Raw genomic sequence first — 19989 nt, forward strand, 5'->3', positions numbered from 1 at the left:
TAGTCTAAATTCAAAATTTTATGTAAATGTATAGGGAGTTTTATGAACCTGTTGCTCTGCAAAGTTTAATGAAGTTGATGCTTTTCTCAAGTTTGTCACCTCCAAAATATAGTGGTGAGGTGATAGGGCAAGAAAATATAGGATGGTTTCTGTGTATGATCAACTGGAAATGAATTTAAACTTATTACTGCTGAAGAATGATCTCATCATGCAAAAGAATGGGATATCTGTTTTTGTGCTGATAATAGAACTTAGAGTTTGATGGAGTGGGGTGCTGTCATCTGAGTCAGTCAAAAAAACCCCCACAAACATGTATGATGAGTGTTACATTGCCAGGATGAGGTATTTGTCATAGCTAAACCAGGAGCTGTAGTTTCTAGCATTCCTCTGACATTGAGGAGTTCAAATGGTGCCTTCAGGGTAACTTTGTCCAGAAGTTTTCTGTAGATGATTCAGTGAGGAAAATGTCAGCTGAATTTTCTTTTTGTCTGCAGGTTGCCTTGCAAAATGGCATGGAGCGTGTGCAGTTATTTTTCTTGAAGAACAAATGCCGTTTGCCTCTCAACCCCAGTCTTGTGGCAAAAGAGTTAAATATTAAGGTACTACATATTCAGGGTTTCAAAACCCTTTTGTGAAAATTACATCTAGGTAAAGCTTTTACAAATGAAAAAAAAAACCAAACACTTCAAGTGCTTGAAAGCTCTTTATGCTGTGGAGATGGGGTTCGATCAAAAATGCTGATTGAATAGGGCAGCAAAATTCAGTGAGAAAAAAAAAAAAAAAAAAAGTGTACAAATACAGTGTAAAACCAACAAGGGCACTTGTGTTAAAAAATATAGACATATATCTGTAGTAACTTACTACATCTTCAGACCCAGTCTCATGAGACCAGCAATCCTGAGAGTGCATGAAAATGTCCAGTGTGCATTAGCAATCAAAAGAGGAGATTGACCAAGAATATAAAGTTCAAGCAGTGATTAAATACTGTGGAACACATGAAACTACCTGATACTGATTGTGTCCAGATATGCTGGGGAGGGAGGCAGTAGCTTTATTATTTTTTTAAAGTAGCAGCTTTATTGTGAAGATCCAGCAGGTAATAATGTAGGAGAAGCAGGTAAGTTATTTTTCCAGAACACTGCAAGGTTTGACAATATCTGCTCAACCACAGTCTTGATTATATCATCATGCATGACTGAAAACCTAAAGGTTTGTTAACGCTTGAACTAACCCTGTGTTTGAGAGACAGCTCATCTCACTGTCCTTCTCTACTGTAACTATTAAATCATGAGCAGGGACTTGAAGGCAGATAAATGAGAAGATATTGTGAAACACACAAATACACATTTTTAATACATCTTCTAGATTTCAAAAAAAAGTTGCTCATAAAATATTTATTCATGTTTTATTCACTCTTCCTTTCAGAGTGTTTGAAACATCACTGTGCAGCACTGTTGGCATTTGTACAAGAATTCAATAAATAACAGCCAAAGGGCTCGTTATTCAAAGGAAGCACGTACTCACCACAATTGAAATGTTAGAAGTCTGAATAGACACATTGTGTGTCAAACCTGCTTGTTGTCAGAGTGTCTTGTTTTCTGGGCTAGCAGGAATAGTCCTTTCTGACCGTTGACATTAAATCTGCTTGCAGGCCTGTTCTTTCTTCAGCTCCAATGCAGTACCACTGAAAGTTGCACTGATAAATGCAGACCCGCTGGGAGAAGAAATTAATGTGATGTTTAAGGTAGGCCTTACATGTGTGTTGGAAAAAAGATGTTGAATGATAATCACTATTTCATTGGTATCAATTAATTTTAGCATAGACCAATAAGCTTAGTTATTCCATGAGTTTGTTCCTGTGTATCTAGAAGCAACAAGTGAACAGTCCATAAAACATAAAAATTTACCACACGTGAAAGTTTAATTTTAGTCTGTTCCTCATTAAAGTTTTCTGTGTCACTGGTGAACTTTTATTTTCCATTTAAGGTTGGAGAAGATCTGAGACAAGATATGTTGGCTTTACAGATGATTAAGATCATGGATAAGATCTGGCTGCAAGAGGGACTGGATCTAAGGATGGTTATCTTCAAGTGTCTCTCAACTGGAAAAGACCGAGGTGCTAAACCAGATGCTGCCTTTAATCTTTGCTCCCATCCTTCAATTTCTTGTCACACTGGTAGTGAAAAGCCTCTGGGTAGAAGGTGCCAAGGAACTATTCCACTGCAATGAACTTCAGTACTCAAGAGTATAATAAGTTAGATTGTTCTGAATTTCCTGATGGCTGAGTGGCATCCAGATGTGTTTCTTCTCTTGAGTGTTCTGTTGTCAATGAACCATGGGACAAACAAATGCAGTGATAAAAAATCAAGGTTGCTCTTCATGCTCTTACTGCAACACAAGAAAATAATGTTGCTACAGCAATCCTTATTCTGAAAGTTTGATTATGGTGAAAGCATTCCAATGCAAACCAAAATGCTAAAGTATTTGGAATCTGCTTCAGTTGAGTCAGGGAGTATCATTCTGGTACTGAAACATGCAAAAAGAAGAAAAATTTGAATCAGCCCATGCCATGCACACACACTGTTCCCCAGCATTTGTGTCATATTCTGGTGAAAGTTCCTTGGCAATATGAGGCTGTCTCTGGGATTTGAAAGTAGGTCACAGAACTCTGAGTGCAAATACTGTGCCCTGCACCTTGAACATGCTTTTTGCTAGTTTTAGCTAATTCTCTACAGCTAGCCAATAGAAACCAAAGATGTTTAAGAGGATAAACAATAACTTAAATATTTCTTTAGTTGGATGAACAGCATGACCAAAACTCCTTAATACATGGAAAAGATGGAAATTTAGCTTGGCAAAACTAAGCAAAAAGCTTCTATTTATATAAGACTGGCTTTTTAGAGAAACAGATGGCTTTTCCTCCTACTCTGAATGATGACTTGATTTATGTGCTTTTTTTTTTTTTCTTGCTGCTAATATTAGTGTCCTTAAAGTATGCAAAAGATTGAAGAGGAAAAGTCAAATGGATGTAAATTACAGATGTACCTTTAGTAGCTCTTGCCGAAATAGAAGTAAAATTCTGTTAATCAACTAAATGTTTTCCTTTTATGATTTAGCTGTACAAATATTTTTAGTAAATTATTTCTCCAAAGTAAGGCCACATATGAAGCCCACTGTCTGGTCTGTTTCAACACTTGACAGCAGATAAAGTTACTAGATTAATTCACTGTCAGTGTGTGGGAATTGCCAGCATCACAGTATTTTGCCCAATTTAGAGTAGAAGTTTGTGGTAGAAGCTAATGATTAAAAGTATAACTTAAGTGTGCATTCTAGCAACTGTAACTAGTTGTAGTAAAGTAAGCTAAGTTGGATTTCTACATGTTTCATGGTTTACTTTGTAACACGTGGAAATGCTTGGGGGACTAATAGAATTTTTTACACATGACCAGATTTTCAAGGAGGTTGTCTAAGACTGTAAGGTTGATCATTGTTAGGAAGGTTTATACCAAATATTAAAAGTGCAGCATCACTTAAGGAGATGGCTAAATACACTTTATTTTATTCTGTATCAAGGCATGGTAGAGCTTGTTCCTGCTTCAGATACACTGAGGAAAATTCAAGTGGAATATGGAGTGACAGGTTCTTTTAAGGACAAGCCTCTGGCTGAGTGGTTGCGGAAATATAATCCTACAGAGGAGGAGTATGAAAAGGTAACTTTTCAGCACTGGTTTTGTTTTGTGAAGATCTTCTAAAAGGGCTAAGTACAATCTCATGAAAGAATGAAATTCGTATTCCAGGTCTTCCACTGAAATTTTTGGTTTGTGTATTTAAGAAACTTATTTTTTTTCCTATACTTGAAAAAGAGCAAATTAAAATCTCCCCCTATAAAAAGGAGCCAGATGGATTCTCAGGATTCTCATCAAGAGTTTTTATTGGATAATATAGAAAAAATGTACTTTAAATTTAGGACAGGGGAATAGTGGCTGCTGTTAATTGTAGTTTAGGAGCAGTGGCCTCTTGTACACATGAGATTCAAAATTTAAAATGTTTCTTTGGGCTATAGTGCCATTGCAATACATTGGAAATACAAGTGTTGTACCTTTTTCTTTGCTAACATTGTTTTGTGATTTGTCTTCAACTCCTCTTTTCTCTTTGATTTATGTAAAAAACAAAATAACCATTTTTGCTGGAAAGTGGGATGTCGAGATTTTGGCAAAGCTAACTCTATGAAGAACACTCTGGGGGGCAAAAAGCAAATTTAGGGTCTGGATTTTTGCCTGGGTTGGATTTTGCACTCATCGAGGTTGACTGTTGAATACATGAATTACGTTTTTCCACTGATATTTGATCTCAATTCACTTCTTTTCTCTCCCTCCCAGGCTTCAGAGAACTTCATCTACTCTTGTGCAGGATGCTGTGTGGCCACATATGTCCTGGGAATCTGTGACCGCCACAATGACAACATAATGCTCCGGAACACCGGGCATATGTTCCACATCGACTTTGGGAAGTTTTTGGGACATGCGCAAATGTTTGGTAGCTTTAAAAGGTATTTTCTGTACCTAAGCAATGTGGAGAATGGTTTTCTTTCCAAGTGTTCTCTGGGAGATCTGCTGTAGGTCCAGTACCGTGTGGATGTGCTGCGTAACCTGAGGCAGCACGTGGGAGAGGAACCCAACCCAAACCCGTGAAACGGCATGAATGGAATATTTAATAGCATGACCTCAGGGTGGGGATGGAGGGCAGCAGCAAGCACATGACAATGAAGAGACCTTATGGTGAACTCATGAATTCTGTGCTTTTTGAACAGGGATCGAGCTCCTTTTGTGCTGACATCAGATATGGCTTATGTCATTAATGGTGGGGAAAAACCCACAATTCGCTTTCAGCTGTTCGTGGATCTCTGTTGCCAAGCTTACAACTTGATAAGGAAACATGCCAGCCTCTTCCTTAACCTGCTTTCATTGGTAATAATTTTGCACCTTCAGTTGAGACTTGATAGATCTCTCATGCTGGGTTGTATTAAGAAACTACACTTTTTATGCTGCAGAAATGTATAATGCGGGTTTTTTTAAAACCAAAAACATCTCATCTACTTTTTGGGAAAGCTTCATTTGAAACCTTTTAAGCTTTTTTACTGCCTACCTCTTTCTTGAAAATTCAAAACTAATATACTACCGCAAATCGCACTGCTAAGAGTTTTTAACTGCTTTTAGTTCAGCAGAAATAGTGAATAACTGCTGATTATAAGTAATTTTTGTCTATTGCTGTTAGTATTTAGCAATTTAGTGCAGCTACAAATGAATTTGTGGGTTTAAGTCTTAATCTTTCAGTATAAAATCGTATTGGGTTTATTGCATTAAAAATAAATTTCATTTTCTTGTAGATGCTTTCTTCTGGGTTACCAGAACTAAGTGGGGTTCAGGACTTGAAGTATGTCCAGGATGCTCTCCAGCCCCAAACAACAGATGCAGAAGCCACCATTTTCTTTACAAGGTACTGGCTAAGGAAAAATTAAAGTATCTCCCAGTATCATCCTCTTAATGGGAGATTTCTGATAGGAAAAAAAAAAATCTACTGGGGATGGTGACAAACGTGTCTGTACAAGTTGAACAGTTACACTGTACAGTCATAAAAGATCAGTTAACTACATAAGTAAGATGAATTCTGTGCAAGAGTAATGCTTGTGCTGAAGTACCTTGCAGATTTTAGGGGTGACCTGGTGTGGAATGTTGGTTTAAAGTGCTGAGAGTAAATAATTCTGTCTGGCTGTTTAACACTTACATTTTGAATACATCCTAAATTATTTAATAGCAGAGTATATGATGGAAAGCATGGTAAAGAAGTTCTCTCTTGGAGAAGAGCTTCTGCATGCTGCAGAGGGAGGGATGATGCCCCAGACTAAGGGGAGGAGTGCATACAGTGTAACTGAGATGTTGATATGTGTTGGAAAAATGTTACTGTCCTTCACTTCAGGTACACAGGGGAAACTGCAGTGGTGTGCATGCAACTTAGAATCGTAGAAAAGTTTAGGTAGGAAGGGATCTTTAAAGGCCATCTAAGACCAATCCCCCTGCCATGAGCAGGGGCATTCACAGCTAGGTGAGCTTCCTCAGAGATGTTTCCTGACATCTACAACCTCTCTGGGCAACCTGTTCTGGTGTTCCACCACTCTTACTGTAAAAAAATTTGCTTTCTTATATCTAATCTGAATCTGTCCTCATACACTTTATCCCTTGTCCTCTCTCAGCAGGTGCTGCTAACAAGTTTGTCCCCATCTTTTGTATAAGTTCCCTTTAAGTAGGAATGGCCTACCCATGAAAGGCCACAATAAAATCTACCCAGAGCTTTCTCCAGTCTGAGCAATCCCCATTCTCTCAGGCTTTTCTCACAGGAGAGGTGTTCATCCTGCTGATAATTTCTGTGGCCCTCCTCTGGACCTGCTCCAGCAGGTCCATGTCTTGCCAGGGCTCCAGAGTTGGATGCATGTCTGGAAAGCCTTCACGTCTTTACTAAAAACCTATTCCAAATTTGGATACTAAGTCTTCTGCTAAATGTTGGTATGATACTATTTATATAGCCCAGTGATCACTCTTACAAACCTTTTTTTTGTCAGTAAGAAATAGGGTTTATTTTTCTTCAGCTTGAGTCTGGTGCATTGACAGAACCACTTTTGTGTGTTTTGACGTTTTCTTTTTCTAGGCTGATCGAATCCAGTCTGGGAAGTGTTGCCACAAAGTTCAATTTCTTCATTCACAACTTGGCCCAGCTACGTTTCTCAGGTCTGCCTTCTAATGATGAGCCCATCCTGTCATTTTCTGCTAAAACCTATTCTCTCAAACAAGACGGCCGAATCAAGCAGGTGTCCGTGTTCACGTATCAGAAGAGATACAACCCAGATAAACACTATGTAAGTACATGGGAGCTGTTTCCACTCAGGGAGGATGATGGTGTATTTCCTTCCAACAAGACACAGGGAAGGGACAGGGACAGCTGACCAAAACTGGCCAGAGGGATATTCCACAGTGTATAATGTCAGCAATAAAAGGTGGCTGTAGAGGAATAAAGCAGGAGATGGGGAGAGGGTTGTCTTCCAAGGTGGCTGTTTGGGAACTGGCTGAGCATGGATCTGCCTGTGGGCTGTGGCGATTGTCTTGCATCACCTTCCCTCCCCAGAAGTGTCTTCATCTCAGCCCACGGATCTTCTCACTCTTGCTCTCCCTGCTGTCCCACTGGTGAGGGGGTGGGAGTGAGCAAGCAGCTGTGTGGGTGCTGAGCTGCCGGCCAGGGTAAACCAGCAACAGCACTGCTGGAGTACAGACTGGCATTTCTAGCCTCCCATAATATCCTTCAACATGAAAACACCTCTTGAAAAGCATCTAGAAGGAAGTGGAAAGGGCAGAAGTAGTGTTGGAGATTATTTTAAATATACAGAAATTTGAGTCATGTTGATGGGCTTTTATTTAGCTGCCTTCTGTAAAATGGCTCCTTCCTGAGTAGAAGTTGTAAAATCAGACACTCCAGTTTTAGTCTGACCTTCCATTAAAGTTTGATTTGTTTCTCCTAGGTAAAAGCATTGTTTCCTGTATTCATGCACTTACACTCTTAGTCTTACTAGATATACCAACCAATGCAGTTTGCCCTCAGGATTTTAACAGACCTGGGTTACACTTTGAGACTTAATGTTTGTATTCCTATGCAGATGTGCAACCTTCTTCAAATTTTTGTAGTTGTTTTATTTCTCTACTGCTCTTTGCTGGGCTGGAGTAATCAGCTCAAGTTACATTGTCCTGAACTTTTTTATAACATGAGCTATATTGGAAGATGAAAATGTACATCTCTTTCCAAGATGTGTTTGCTGCAAATGTTTTAAACTGGTAAGACACCAGCAAGGGAAGGTAGAATAAATCTGACTAATGCTGGAAGTGAAGAGCTTTGTACTGAATCACTGTATAATAAATGTGTTTGAGTATCCTGGTCTAAGCCAAAACAGCCTCGCCTCTTCCAGGAAACTGTTAGGATGGTCTAGATTCTCTCTAGATTTTTAAAGTTAAATTATATATTAAAAGTTTAACTCCTCTACCCATAAAATGAGGACACTGAACTGAATTTTCTGTGCAGCTCTCTAATGTCATTTCCTTTGAATAATGTGAATGTATCCTGTGACTGTACTCACAGCACTTTGAAAAATTATTTTTGTGTAATGCAGTGCACCAAATTATCACTTTAAGAGTGGAATACTTTAGAATCAGGAGGGAATTAAATTGAAAAAAATACACCTGAAAGGTTCTGTGTAGTTCTGGCCACAGATACATGTCTCAGTGTAATCCTGCGCCAGTGTTAACATTTTGTGTACCTGGTATGGACTTCCAGTGAGGCTTTAAAGGGAGAGTGTGCACAGCTCAGCCTTACCTACCTTCATCATCATCCTTCATCTAATCTGCCTTATGGGAAGACCATGTGATGTTACTTTGCATTAAGGGCTACTTATAATTCTAACTCTACTATGAAATGCCAGTGTTGGAATAAGGGATATAGTAATGGGATATGAATTCAGGAGAAGGATTACTACGGGAGAAAGAGTTGACTGTGAAGAAAATTATATTGTTAAGTCATTATTATAATGTTTTTATATCAACTACTTTTATTTTTGTGTTTTGAGCAGATCTATGTAGTGAGAGTTTTGAGAGAAGGGCAAGTTGAGCCAACATTTGTCTTCCGAACATTTGATGAGTTCCAGGAGCTCCACAACAAACTTGGCATTCTCTTTCCTCTTTGGAAGTTACCAGGGTATGTTCCTAACTCACTCATCACTATTGCCAAAGCAACAAAACTGCTCCCAACTGGGTGGAGGAAGAAATAGCTTGAAATGGAGACAAAACTGCTGAGGGGCAAACTAGACCTCAAAGTTGGCAATTAAGGGAGACAGCAGTTGTCTCTCAGTTTTAAGGAGGAGATCCAGAGGAGCCATCTCAGTGTTGTGGTCTGTGTGTCATATCACATATAGTAATTACCTATAAATATTTCCTTGCCTTTCTGGAGTGTCATAACCTATTGGCATGCTGTGTTTCCACTCTGGATTGGCAAAAAAAACCCCCAGATGTCAGCACTTCAGGATGGAAATGACAATGGAATCTTACTGTACGTACTTCTGATAAATTAACTGAAAACTGTATTGCTCTTCACATGTAGCTTTCCTAATAAGATGGTCCTGGGAAGAACACATATCAAAGATGTAGCAGCCAAAAGGAAAGTGGAGCTCAACAGCTACATACAGAGCCTGATGAACAGTTCTCCAGAGGTGGCGGAAGTGAGTACACATAATTTAAATCAAATGCAAGTGTTCAAGTTTTGGTGCTTTTTAACTAACATGTAACATTTCTTCCAAATTTAGTGTGATCTTGTTTATACTTTTTTCCATCCATTACTTCGTGATGACAAAGTGGAAGGAATAGATGGAATAGCCAGACCTGCAGGTAAGGGATGTTTATAAATTCACATATTTACAGTGTGAATCGTTGAAATGTTTTTTACTTAAATGGAGTTTTCTCTCATTGAAAACTGCATCACTGTCTTTCCAAGTGTGCCTACATACAGTTTCAAGGACATATATACCAAAAATTGCAATAATGTGTGTGATCACTTGGGCTTGTTTATGGCTTGACTGAATTATTCAGTTTTTCACTCCAAACTTCCAAGCTGGTTCTTGCAAGAGAATGCAAAACCTTTAAAGCCTATAGCCTTTCCCATGTTAGAGAGCTAGAAATAAAATCAGGAACTGAACTTGGTCCAAGGCTTGTATGTTTTCCCATATGTGATAAGTCAGTGTAGTAGTGATGAAAATGTACCAGTATCACAGAAGAAATAATTGTTGTTTCAGATACAAGTCCATCAAGCCCTACCTCAGGCAAAGTGGGAGGAGAAGTGAAGCTATCCATATCCTATAGAAATAGCACTCTATTTGTCATGGTGATGCACATCAAAGACCTGGTAAGTGGAGATACTAACTCACTGCCAAAAACTTTCCATTTTCTCAATTACCATCTTGACTTAGATTGATGCAGGAATGGTGAAACTCTCTCTTTTCCTCTAAATTTTCCAACTGCCTGCTTAATTAACTGCTGCTTTTGATTAGCTTGATTGCAAAGTCTACACACTTGAAAATAAATAGGCAGTTATGCACTAATTAGTTTTCTAACTTGCCTTGTTTCTTTGGCTGTAGGTTACAGAAGATGGTGCAGATCCAAATCCCTATGTGAAAACCTATTTACTTCCAGACACGCACAAAACATCCAAACGCAAAACCAAAATCTCCCGGAAGACCAGAAACCCAACTTTTAATGAAATGGCAAGTTCAAATTTATGTGATAATTTCCTGTCACTTACTAGAATCTCTTATTCTAAGCAATAATTAAAATATTGCTGCTTTAGAATAAAAGTAGTCTAAAAAAAATATGTGAATATGTATAAATGAAAAAGGAACTGTTTCCAAAAACTTAGTGCCCTGATTAAATATAAAGCATCTTATAGCATAAGATCTTATAAAGATCTTACAAAGCATCTTAGTGGGTCAGTGTGCTATTACAAGGAAGCAGAAATTTCTCAGACTGACTGTGAGGAGAGATGTGGAGAAGGTAAGGAATCTTAAACTAAAACTCCCCCTGCCCTTGATTCACTGACACATGATGTGGAGAAAAATGAATTCAGAATTCTTGGTGTGTAAATAGTACTTCACTCATTTTAAACACTTAACATTGGAGCACACAATAAAACAGGAATGTCCTTCAGCCCATTGTCTAAGAAAGGGATGTGCTGAATGGTCACAGTGTGTAGTTCAGACATCTGTCAGTGGCTGGGCAGGCAGAAGAAAGGGCAGTCTGGGTAATTTCTTTTGCCTAATCAGAAAATTCTTGACTTCTCACCTCCCAGCTCGTGTACAGCGGATACAGCATGGAGACTCTGAAACAGAGGGAGCTTCAGTTAAGTGTGCTGAGTGCAGAATCGTTACGTGAGAACTTCTTCCTAGGTGGAATTACACTCCCACTGAAGGACTTCAACCTGAGCAAGGAGACTGTTAACTGGTATCGGCTGACTGCTGTGCCCTACCTGTGAGCTCAGCAAGAGCAGAACAGCTGCATTCAGTTGGGCTTTATCTTCCTACTTGAAGATAACCTGTACATGTAAAAACAGGAGACTCTCCATTTCAACAGATACGTTGGACCAATGTTCAGGGAGCCTAATTTGGAGGATTGCAGTGAAAACTGGTTTATACCCATGTGATGTTATCAAAGCATCGTCTGTAAGCATTTGAGAGTTGTGGGTAAAGGAAGGGGTTTTTAAACCATCAGTGAAAGTGAGATGAGCAGTTTGACCATGCTGGTTGGTTGAACCATAACTCAGTCATTAGGCCTGTGGATGCAGTGCGTTTTTGCTTTCAGGTTGTTGCCGCTGTTGTGTCATCCATGACACGATGCTGGAGAACATCAAAGAAATTGTGTATTTTAGGATTACATTCCCACTCCTAATGAGACATCACAGAAACAGCAACAGGTAAACTTTTGGTGTCTGCACACACACCTGTAGAAATGAAGGTTGAAGGGCTGGAAAAATTCCTTAAAAACATTTAATTCCAGATTCATGCTTCTCTGAGACTTATTGGAGTGAGTGCCAATAGTGGAAGTTGTAAATAATGGTGCCTTATAATTCAAATGCTTCTCTTTTACCTCATTTCTGGTATTTAAATATGTATACATATTAACTTTCAGCTCCTTATAAAGGGGGAACACTCATATTTGATACCTTGCAGGTCCTACTGGAAGCCTTTTCCCAGGATGTGTTATTACTAATAGCATCACTTATACTGATTTTCACAATTTGTTCAACTTAAGTTTTTTTTCTACTCCATCTTCTACCCATGGTCTCCAAAAATTGAATGAAGACTGGCTGAATACTGTAGGAAATGTACCCAGCTTCTCAGTGGGGGGTTTTGTTGTAATTTCTAGAACTTTTCAATACTGCAGTGATTAAGTGTGGAACAGATTCAAACACTAATCCAAAGTGGCATTTGCATTTGTGCTTCCAGGGAAAGGGTGGCCTCTAATTGAAAAGCACCACTGCTGGCTGAATTGCAAGCCAGAAATTAGTTCATATTAACAGCTTTGAGAGAGGAACTTGGCTGGGCTTTTTTTTTCATTTAGGAGTTCACAGCAATACTGTTTCTCACTCCCAGTAAGAACTACTCCCACTAAAATACTTCATTCCAAGGAACATTAGATTTGAATATATTGTGACAGTGGAGTGCAAATGTCACTATCTCCCGTTAATACCACTGGTTACTTAATTAGGCCTTTCTGCACTACAGGTGTCACCTTTTGTTCACCTTATTTGGGATTTAGGATGTTCATGTTCTGTGTAAACAAAGCTCTAAAGTTGCACACTTCTTTAGTACAAAATCGTGAAGCAAACTTTTAAAGTGAAATATGCAACTATGAACACAATATGGGGAAAGCCTTCTGTCTACCCAACACTAAAAACCTATTTTCTAATCCAATTTTCCTTCCCCTGCTACTGACCAATCTCCCTTCAATACAGAAGAGAGAAGTAAACTTGAATCTCCTGGTGCCTAACTGATTCACGGTCCAATTTCATAGGAATTATTGCAATTAAAAAGCTAATGATACCTTGAATGTTAGAAACTGGGCCAATACTAATGGGCGCTAACAAATCCCAGTTGTAGTCGGCATCCTCTGCATATTTTTCATTTAGTATATAGCCTGTAAATAATAAACTATATAACTAACTAGATATATTTCCTGCTCACTTGATGCTTTTGAGACTTACTCCATTCCATCATTAGAATCACAAGTCACTTAAACACAGGAAAGTAGACTACTGTTTTTGTGAAACGTTCCATTGTGAAATAAAATGAAAGCAATATGGACTGCCTTTTTTGCAGTTTGCTATTAAAGCACAGTGTCTTACAGCACAAAATACAATTAAACTAAAAGCATTTAAAAATTATTTGCAGTTTTAACAGTTGTCTGGACTGAAAAATAAAAAAGTATAGTACTGTATTATTGTTAGCACATGTCCTGACTTCTGATTTAATCTTCTTCATGGCTTAACTCATTTTGTGCCTTTTCCTTCCTTTTCAAAATCGTCACTGGCTGGAGCTTTTTATGGTCATGGATTTTATGTTGTCTGTGGAATTTGGCCTTGGCTCTCCTCACGTGTAGAGGACCAGCACCAAGTTTGCACCTCTTTGCACTATTCTCAATTACGAAAAAACTGATTGTTGCAATAAGAATTTTACCATGCTACATAGAAAAACCAAGATGGATGTGAAAGAGGGAAATACTTGATTGGGATGGAATTTACCAGTATGCTAAGTAGCTTGAAAATGTAGTTCTAACAGCTTTTTATATCTTGTTTAATGAAAAGAAAAAAAAAAAATCTTTTATGCACCGTTTGACCTGCAGCCAGAAGTGTAATTGTCCCTCCAGACCTTGTGTTGGTATCCGAGAGCAGCAGCTTGCGCTAGGACCTCTTCCTCTACTAACCTCCAACTTTGCACTGAACTTTTTATTACTGCCTTTGTACGACAGCTGCCTGTCTCTGGACGCATGTGCGATCTTTGGTAAACGCTCTTTTCTCTGTTTTTACAGCTGTAGGGTTGTGTAGAGCCCCCCGTGACCCGCCTTAAGGCCGGGGCCTGAGGGAGCGGCGACAGCAGGGCGCCTCCCTCCGTCTGTGTATCTCTGAGAACCAAATACTTTCATTAAACGATAATAAAGATGTACAGTGTGGCCCCGCGTGGGGCGCGTTCGCTGTGACTCCGTAACTCTCCTGTACGAGCATTAAACACTATTCTGGAGTAAAGCCCAGCGCCTGGCCGCCTCTCTGTTGGAACGGGCCGGGGGGGGGCTCTGGGCGGCGCGGCTGAGAGGGCGCGCGCGGCGCGGTCCGGGCGCCCTTGATTGGCTGCCGCGGGCAGGGGGCAAGCGCGCGGGCGGGGCCGCTCCTTCTGCCCGCTCCGCGCTGCCGCCATCATGGGTCGCATGCACGCTCCGGGGTGAGCCGTGAGGCCGGGCCGGGGCCGCGCCCGAGGGCGGCCCGGGGCTGCTCAGGGGGGCCGGGGGAGCGCCGCGGACCGGGCCGGGGGCGGGACGGATGCTGCGGGAGCGCTCCGTAGCGTGTGGGGATGGCGGGGGAGGCGGCGGCCGTGTGGACATGGCGGCGGGGTGGGGAAGGCTCGGGCCGCGGCCGAGGGGCCGAGTCGCTGAGCTCGGGCGCTGAGTGTCTGATGTGCTTCTTCCCGCAGAAAGGGCCTGTCCCAGTCGGCCTTGCCCTACAGGCGCAGCGTGCCCACGGTGAGTACCTTGCCCAGAACCTTCTCCAGAGCCTTCCCCAGAGCCTTCCCCGCCCCGTGCGCGCTCCGGGAGCCGCAGCGCAGCTCGCGGTGCCCACGGAGGGAGAGAAAACGACATCTGTAGTGTTTTGCGTCATCGCTTTCAAATTGTGGCCTTTCAAGTTGTGTACATGCTTCCTTGGCCTGTGATGGAGCGGGCTTCCTGGAGAGATCTCCCTCTGTGGAAGCATTGCAAAGCCAGCTGGGTGCGCTCCTCTGCAGTCTGCTCTAGGTGACCCTGCGTGGGGAGGGTTGGATTAGATGATCTCCAAAAGTCCCTCAGCCCTAAAAATTCCGGGGTTCTGAGATGATCCTTAGTATACTGAGGAAGTAAGTGTCTTTTCCTGGCCAGATGGTTCATTTGGCAAAGAAGTCTCTTTTCATCTTCTGTTTGATTATTTATTCAGATACTTCGAGTCTTTAGGCTGGTAATTCCTGGAGATTAAATTATTGTTTTCACACTCGAGTTTGCAGTTGTGGAATAAATCGATTGCCTTCAAAAATACTTACAACCAATTTGGTGGTCAGGGGATTAAAAAGAGGTAGTTCTGGTGTGCTCTTAGTTCTTCCAAGGGTATTTTCACTTAAAAAGGTCTTCTCTGTCCTTCTTTGCAACATCCTTTCTTGGAGGATCTCTTTGTTGGCAGAAAGAACAATTTGTGGTGCATGTGGAAAAGCATGGAGTAAAAAACAGTGAAATGAGAACATAAACACAAAATCTGTAATTAAGTAGATACAGTTGGAAGTAAGGTAATATGGAGCTGCTTGAAGTCCTACTGATGGTTAAACAGTTCAGTAAAATTCAGGATGAACAAATGCTGTATATATATTTTTTTAATCCTGTGGGGATTTTTTTGCTTAGTTTTATTTAGATTCTGTCTTAAATATTGATCTTTAGATCACTTCCATGTTTATTTTTGCTGTAATTTTCTATTTCATACTGTGACACTACTAAAAAGTAAAAAAAAAAATGAGGAGCTTCTGTAGCTCATGGCAAGTCAGGATAATGTAACTTGTTGGTGTTGTTTTCTCATTAATAATCATGGAAGCAGTGGCTTTATCTGTACTGTTTAACTTAAAATTAATAGAAAAGGCACAGTCCTGTCTTGGTTTTTAATTAATTAGTGTACTTTAAGTCTGTTTTTTTCACTTATCTCTGTAGGTACTTGACTAAGAGGTGGCTAAATGGGTCTCAACTTTGTATTTGTCAGAGGGTCTGGGTGAAGAGTTCCTTGCCAAGGACAGTGATTTTTTTGTGTGTTTAACATTGGATTTGTGCTCCTGGTGTGGCAGTTCAATTATGATAAAGCAGTTGGTTCGAGGCTTTATGGAATTTTTTTAATGGAGACTCATCTGTATCTCTGCCTTTCCTCATGACATTTCACTAGCAATATAGGTTTCTTATATGATAAAAATTTCTGTATCATTAAAAGTGCTATTTCAGTTCTTGATTGTTTTTTCAAGCATTACAAAGCATCTCTTTCTACCATTTATTATAAGTTTTCATGTAGCTTGCCTGTGCCTCTGTATTAAGCAGTTGTTAATCAGTTTGGCGCTTTCTTTTTCCTTAATTTTCTTTAGTGGCTGAAACTTACTTCTGATGATGTAAAGGAACAGATCTACAAGTTGGCTAAGAAAGGCCTGACTCCCTCCCAGATTGGTAAGGGTTATAAACCACTCCTGAATGGGGACAAACCCACATCTTTCTGACTGTAATGTTGTAATTGTTCCTTCAGCCAGTATTAAGTAAGGTGCTGAGAGAGCACAGCACTTCTGCTGTACCTCTGTTCACTGTGGATACCACTGAGAGTCCTGGGATAATATCCTGCCACAAGGATCAGCAAGTCCAACACTGGGACATGTGTGTGGTTCTTGCAGGGAGCATATTTAATGAGGCAGTGGATTTTTTTGGGGTTTTTTTCAAGTGGAAGACTGTTTCGTCTTATAGCTTGTTCTTAGGAATGTTTCATCTTAACAGCCTGTCCTTAGGCATGGCCACTAATAGGTGTTATAGGGAAGTTTTGTGTGCCCAGTTTCCTGGAGGGAGTTTTCCAATAGCAGGAGCCCCATGGGGTTTACTGAGCTGGGCACTGCAGCTGCACCATGGACTGGTGCTGGGGTTTGAACCCTTCCAGAGCTGAAGTGTTTCCATGACACATGAGCTATGTATGCACTGTAAGTAGTGGTGCTGTGTAATGAATTTTTTTTATTACTGTAATCCTGAAAGCAGTATTAATTCCTTCTAGAGGGATCCATAGAATGATTGAATATGTTGCTTTAATAGGTCCTGTTGTAAATTTTCCAGTAGTACTGGAAAAGGTGAGCACCTCATGTTACCTGCCTAAGCATGGTGGGAGAGTCAGTTGTCTTTTAAGTTTCCCAGACAAAGTGTTTCAGCTTCTAGAAGTTGTGTTTTGCTCACTCATTGTCTGCCGTTTCTTCAGTTGCCACTAGAAAGGTTTTTAACTTTGAGAAGGTATTTTTTGGGTAGCTTGTAACTGTAAGGTCAGTTTCACAAGATTTGTTGGTGTATGTTTCTTGTTTTCAGTGTAAGATGTACACGTTTCTTTCAGGTGTGATCCTGAGGGATTCCCACGGTGTTGCCCAGGTTCGCTTTGTTACTGGCAACAAGATCCTGAGAATCCTGAAATCAAAGGGACTGGCCCCAGACCTCCCAGAGGATCTTTATCACCTGATCAAGAAAGCAGTTGCTGTTCGAAAGCATCTTGAGAGAAACAGAAAGGTGAGTGCTCCTTCAATTAGGTAACTCAGTGTCTGTGACTTTAAATTACACAGAAATTCATGTATAGCTTGACAAAGCAAAGACTCCTTGTGTGATGTTAGCTCCCGTTTGAGTAAGCTCCTGAGGCTGGGGAGGCATTTTGATCAAGGAGAATGGTCTTTGAGAAGGATTTTAAAAGCAGCGTTGGAAGCATGTGTTTCTGGTCCTGCTCTGACTTACTGAAGCTTTGGTAATGGAAATGTGAAGTTTTTAGCAGTAGCTGTGGATTATTTGCTTTACTGAAACTCATCTGAATTCTGTGTGAATTGCAAGTAGTTGTAATGTTGGGGTTGTAATGTAACTTTGTTTTCCAGGACAAAGATGCCAAGTTCCGCCTGATTCTCATCGAGAGCAGGATCCATCGGTTGGCTCGCTACTACAAAACCAAGAGAGTGCTGCCACCCAACTGGAAGTAGTAAGTCTTCTCCTGCCTTCCTCTTGGCACTGAAGACTGCAAGGTCTTGTAAACTGTGCTGGGGCTGTTACTCAGAGGGTGAGGAGTGCGTTGTGATAGGTGTGTGTCACACACCAGGCAGCAGAGAACAAGTATTTTCATAAATAGTCAACTGGCAAATCCATGAAACTTACACCTGGGTTAAATGACTGTTGTAACTCTTGGGTAAAAGTCATGGTCCTAACAAATGAAGTCACTACCAGGTGATTTTTGTAACACTTTAAACTGTGGTCTTGGTTCTCAGGTACTTCTATAGTCCATGTCACTTTGAAAGCTTAGTGAGCTTAGTAGCTGTGACAAAAGCAAAGTAGCTTGTAGCTTTTCTCTAGGAGAGACAACCACCATAGAATTCCCACAGATGTTAGAATTAAGTTTGTTTCTCCAAGGAAACTCAAGCACAGCTAGCCTGGTTTTTAAATATATGGGTTTGTGCTGTCACCCTAGGGTTTTTATTGTAAAAGGAAGAGTGAAATCTTAGGCCATAAAAACTTAAATAGTGATTTAGCTGCTGGTAGTAGTTAATTGATAGTTAGAACTTTTAACTGAAGCTTTGTTTTTGATAACTAGTTGGAAAAACTGCCTCTGCAATTAATACTTCTCTCTTTTCTCTCCCCTCTTTTTAGTGAATCCTCGACAGCTTCTGCCCTGGTCGCATAAGAGCTGGCTGTGACTAACTGAAAGAATAAATTTTCGTTACCTGAGTTTGTGTTGTCTCTAAATGGTTGGTGTGTTGGAAGTTTCTGCTTGTTTTAGGAAGCTGCATGTGAACAGGATGTTTTCCAGGTGGAGCGGGCATGTGCCTGTGGTTTCTGTATTGCTGTCCTGCAGTATCAGATCTGGGTTGTGCTTGTTGCAGTGCTACACCAGCTGGATGTTGGTGTCTGTGCTTTGGTTGGTTTTTTTATTACCTGAGAGCCTCGAATTAATGAAGTGCCCTATTCATTCATTGCAAATGTGTTTTATTCATGTGGGGCTGTGCCTCTGGTGTCCTGCAGAACTGGGGGAGAAAGCAGTGGCAGCAGACAGATGTAGAAATACAAAAACTGCAGAAGGGGTTATGCAGGAGGCGAGGGGTTAAAACAAAATGTGAGAGGTTAATTCATTCTTCACAGGTCATGTGGAGCTGTTGCTTGTGCAGAGAGCTTAAGCAGCCAGCTCCTGGCAGTAACTTGCTGTTGTTTGTAAGTAATTTTAAGAGTTGTCTTTGAGAGTTGGGTAAATGTGGACAGCAGATTAGCTCTTCTTTGGGTTTTTACTTCAATAGTTTTCCCTAAACGCAAAGAGCAGGAGCTATTGCATACTCATTGTTGCCACTCTTGTGCCTCTAGATTTCTCATAGCTTTGACCTGAAGTCATTTTTCTGCTGAAGAAACAGAAAACAGGAAAACATATAGAAGAAAAAAATTCTCCTTTTCTAGGAGAAAATTATATATGGAGTTACTCTGAGTTGTGACTCAGTGTGGGTGCATTACATGACTTTCATCACCTTGAGAAGTGGAGTAAATTGTCCCAAGCCATGTCATTTTTGTCCAGTGTAGTAGCTACTTCCTAGATCACAACTATTGGCACCTGGATTTCACAGAAAAACAGGATTCCTCTGGCAAACTGCGCAGCTAAATACAGACCCGTGACTGAGGCAGGTGCAGCACTGCAGTGGCGCTCCGGAGTGCCGCTGTCCGGCTGGAATCCCGTTCCCCACGGAGCAGCCCGGGACGCTGCAATGCGGAGCGCGGCCGGGAGAGGGCGCCCGCCGCCGGGAGTGCCGCCGCTCCCGGCCCGGTAACGGGAGGGATTCCGGAGCTGCTCCTGCGTCCCTGGGAGCTTGCTGGAGCTCACTGCGGCTGAAGGTTTTCCTGAGGATGGAAGAAGAGGCGTACACATATCTCTCGTTGAGGAGTGGTAATGGTGTTGCAATTGTACTGTTATGTTCAGAGTTCTGCTTATGCTGCTAAAGATTCTGTATTTCATACAGGCTAGTTTAGGTAAATTGTCCTCAGTAGGATTAATCATAAAATCAGACTGGCATGTATTGAAAGGGATAGTAAATATTACCCAGTTCTAACTCCCTGCCTTGGGCAGGGACATCTCAGAGCCCCATCCAATATGGTCTTGAACACTTCCAGGGATGGGGCAGCCAAAATCTCCCTGGGGAACCTGTTCCAGTGTCTCACCATTATCACAGCAGAGAATTTGGAAAATCTTCCTGGGGAGCCTGTTCCAGTGCCTCACCATTATCACAGCAGAGAATTAGTTCCTAATACCTAGCCTAAACTCCCCCTCTGTGTTTGGACTTATCACAGCAGAGAGTTAGTTCCTAATACCTAGCCTAAACTCCCCCTCTGTGTT

General features: G+C 41.0%; 2 protein-coding genes across 7 annotated transcripts in view; both read left to right on the plus strand.

Annotated features, from left to right (window-relative positions):
• Positions 1-13878, plus strand: part of PIK3C2A (phosphatidylinositol-4-phosphate 3-kinase catalytic subunit type 2 alpha) — a 50556-nt gene extending 36678 nt beyond the window's left edge. For all 6 annotated transcript variants that reach the window (XM_041414960.1, XM_041414961.1, XM_041414962.1 and 3 more), the window contains 14 exons: positions 495-599; positions 1652-1744; positions 1987-2116; positions 3574-3710; positions 4380-4549; positions 4811-4967; positions 5387-5496; positions 6703-6910; positions 8666-8790; positions 9193-9310; positions 9395-9476; positions 9881-9990; positions 10223-10348; positions 10930-13878. In XM_041414960.1, coding sequence (XP_041270894.1) covers positions 495-599; positions 1652-1744; positions 1987-2116; positions 3574-3710; positions 4380-4549; positions 4811-4967; positions 5387-5496; positions 6703-6910; positions 8666-8790; positions 9193-9310; positions 9395-9476; positions 9881-9990; positions 10223-10348; positions 10930-11112 — 1854 coding nt within the window. In that variant the 3' untranslated portion in view covers positions 11113-13878. The remainder of the gene's footprint in view (positions 1-494; positions 600-1651; positions 1745-1986; positions 2117-3573; positions 3711-4379; positions 4550-4810; positions 4968-5386; positions 5497-6702; positions 6911-8665; positions 8791-9192; positions 9311-9394; positions 9477-9880; positions 9991-10222; positions 10349-10929) is intronic.
• A 122-nt stretch (positions 13879-14000) lies between these two features.
• RPS13 (ribosomal protein S13) lies at positions 14001-18344 on the plus strand. The gene is made up of 6 exons (XM_041414965.1): positions 14001-14071; positions 14321-14369; positions 15989-16067; positions 16981-17150; positions 17504-17604; positions 18267-18344. Exons 1-6 carry the CDS (start codon positions 14049-14051, stop codon positions 18298-18300), a joined length of 456 nt encoding a protein of 151 aa, XP_041270899.1. The 5' UTR covers positions 14001-14048; the 3' UTR covers positions 18301-18344.
• The last annotated feature ends 1645 nt before the right edge of the window (positions 18345-19989 follow it).

This window comes from Onychostruthus taczanowskii, unplaced genomic scaffold (assembly GCF_017590055.1).
Source record: "Onychostruthus taczanowskii isolate IOZ18803 unplaced genomic scaffold, ASM1759005v1 scaffold49, whole genome shotgun sequence".
Classification (NCBI taxonomy): Eukaryota; Metazoa; Chordata; class Aves; order Passeriformes; family Passeridae; genus Onychostruthus; species Onychostruthus taczanowskii.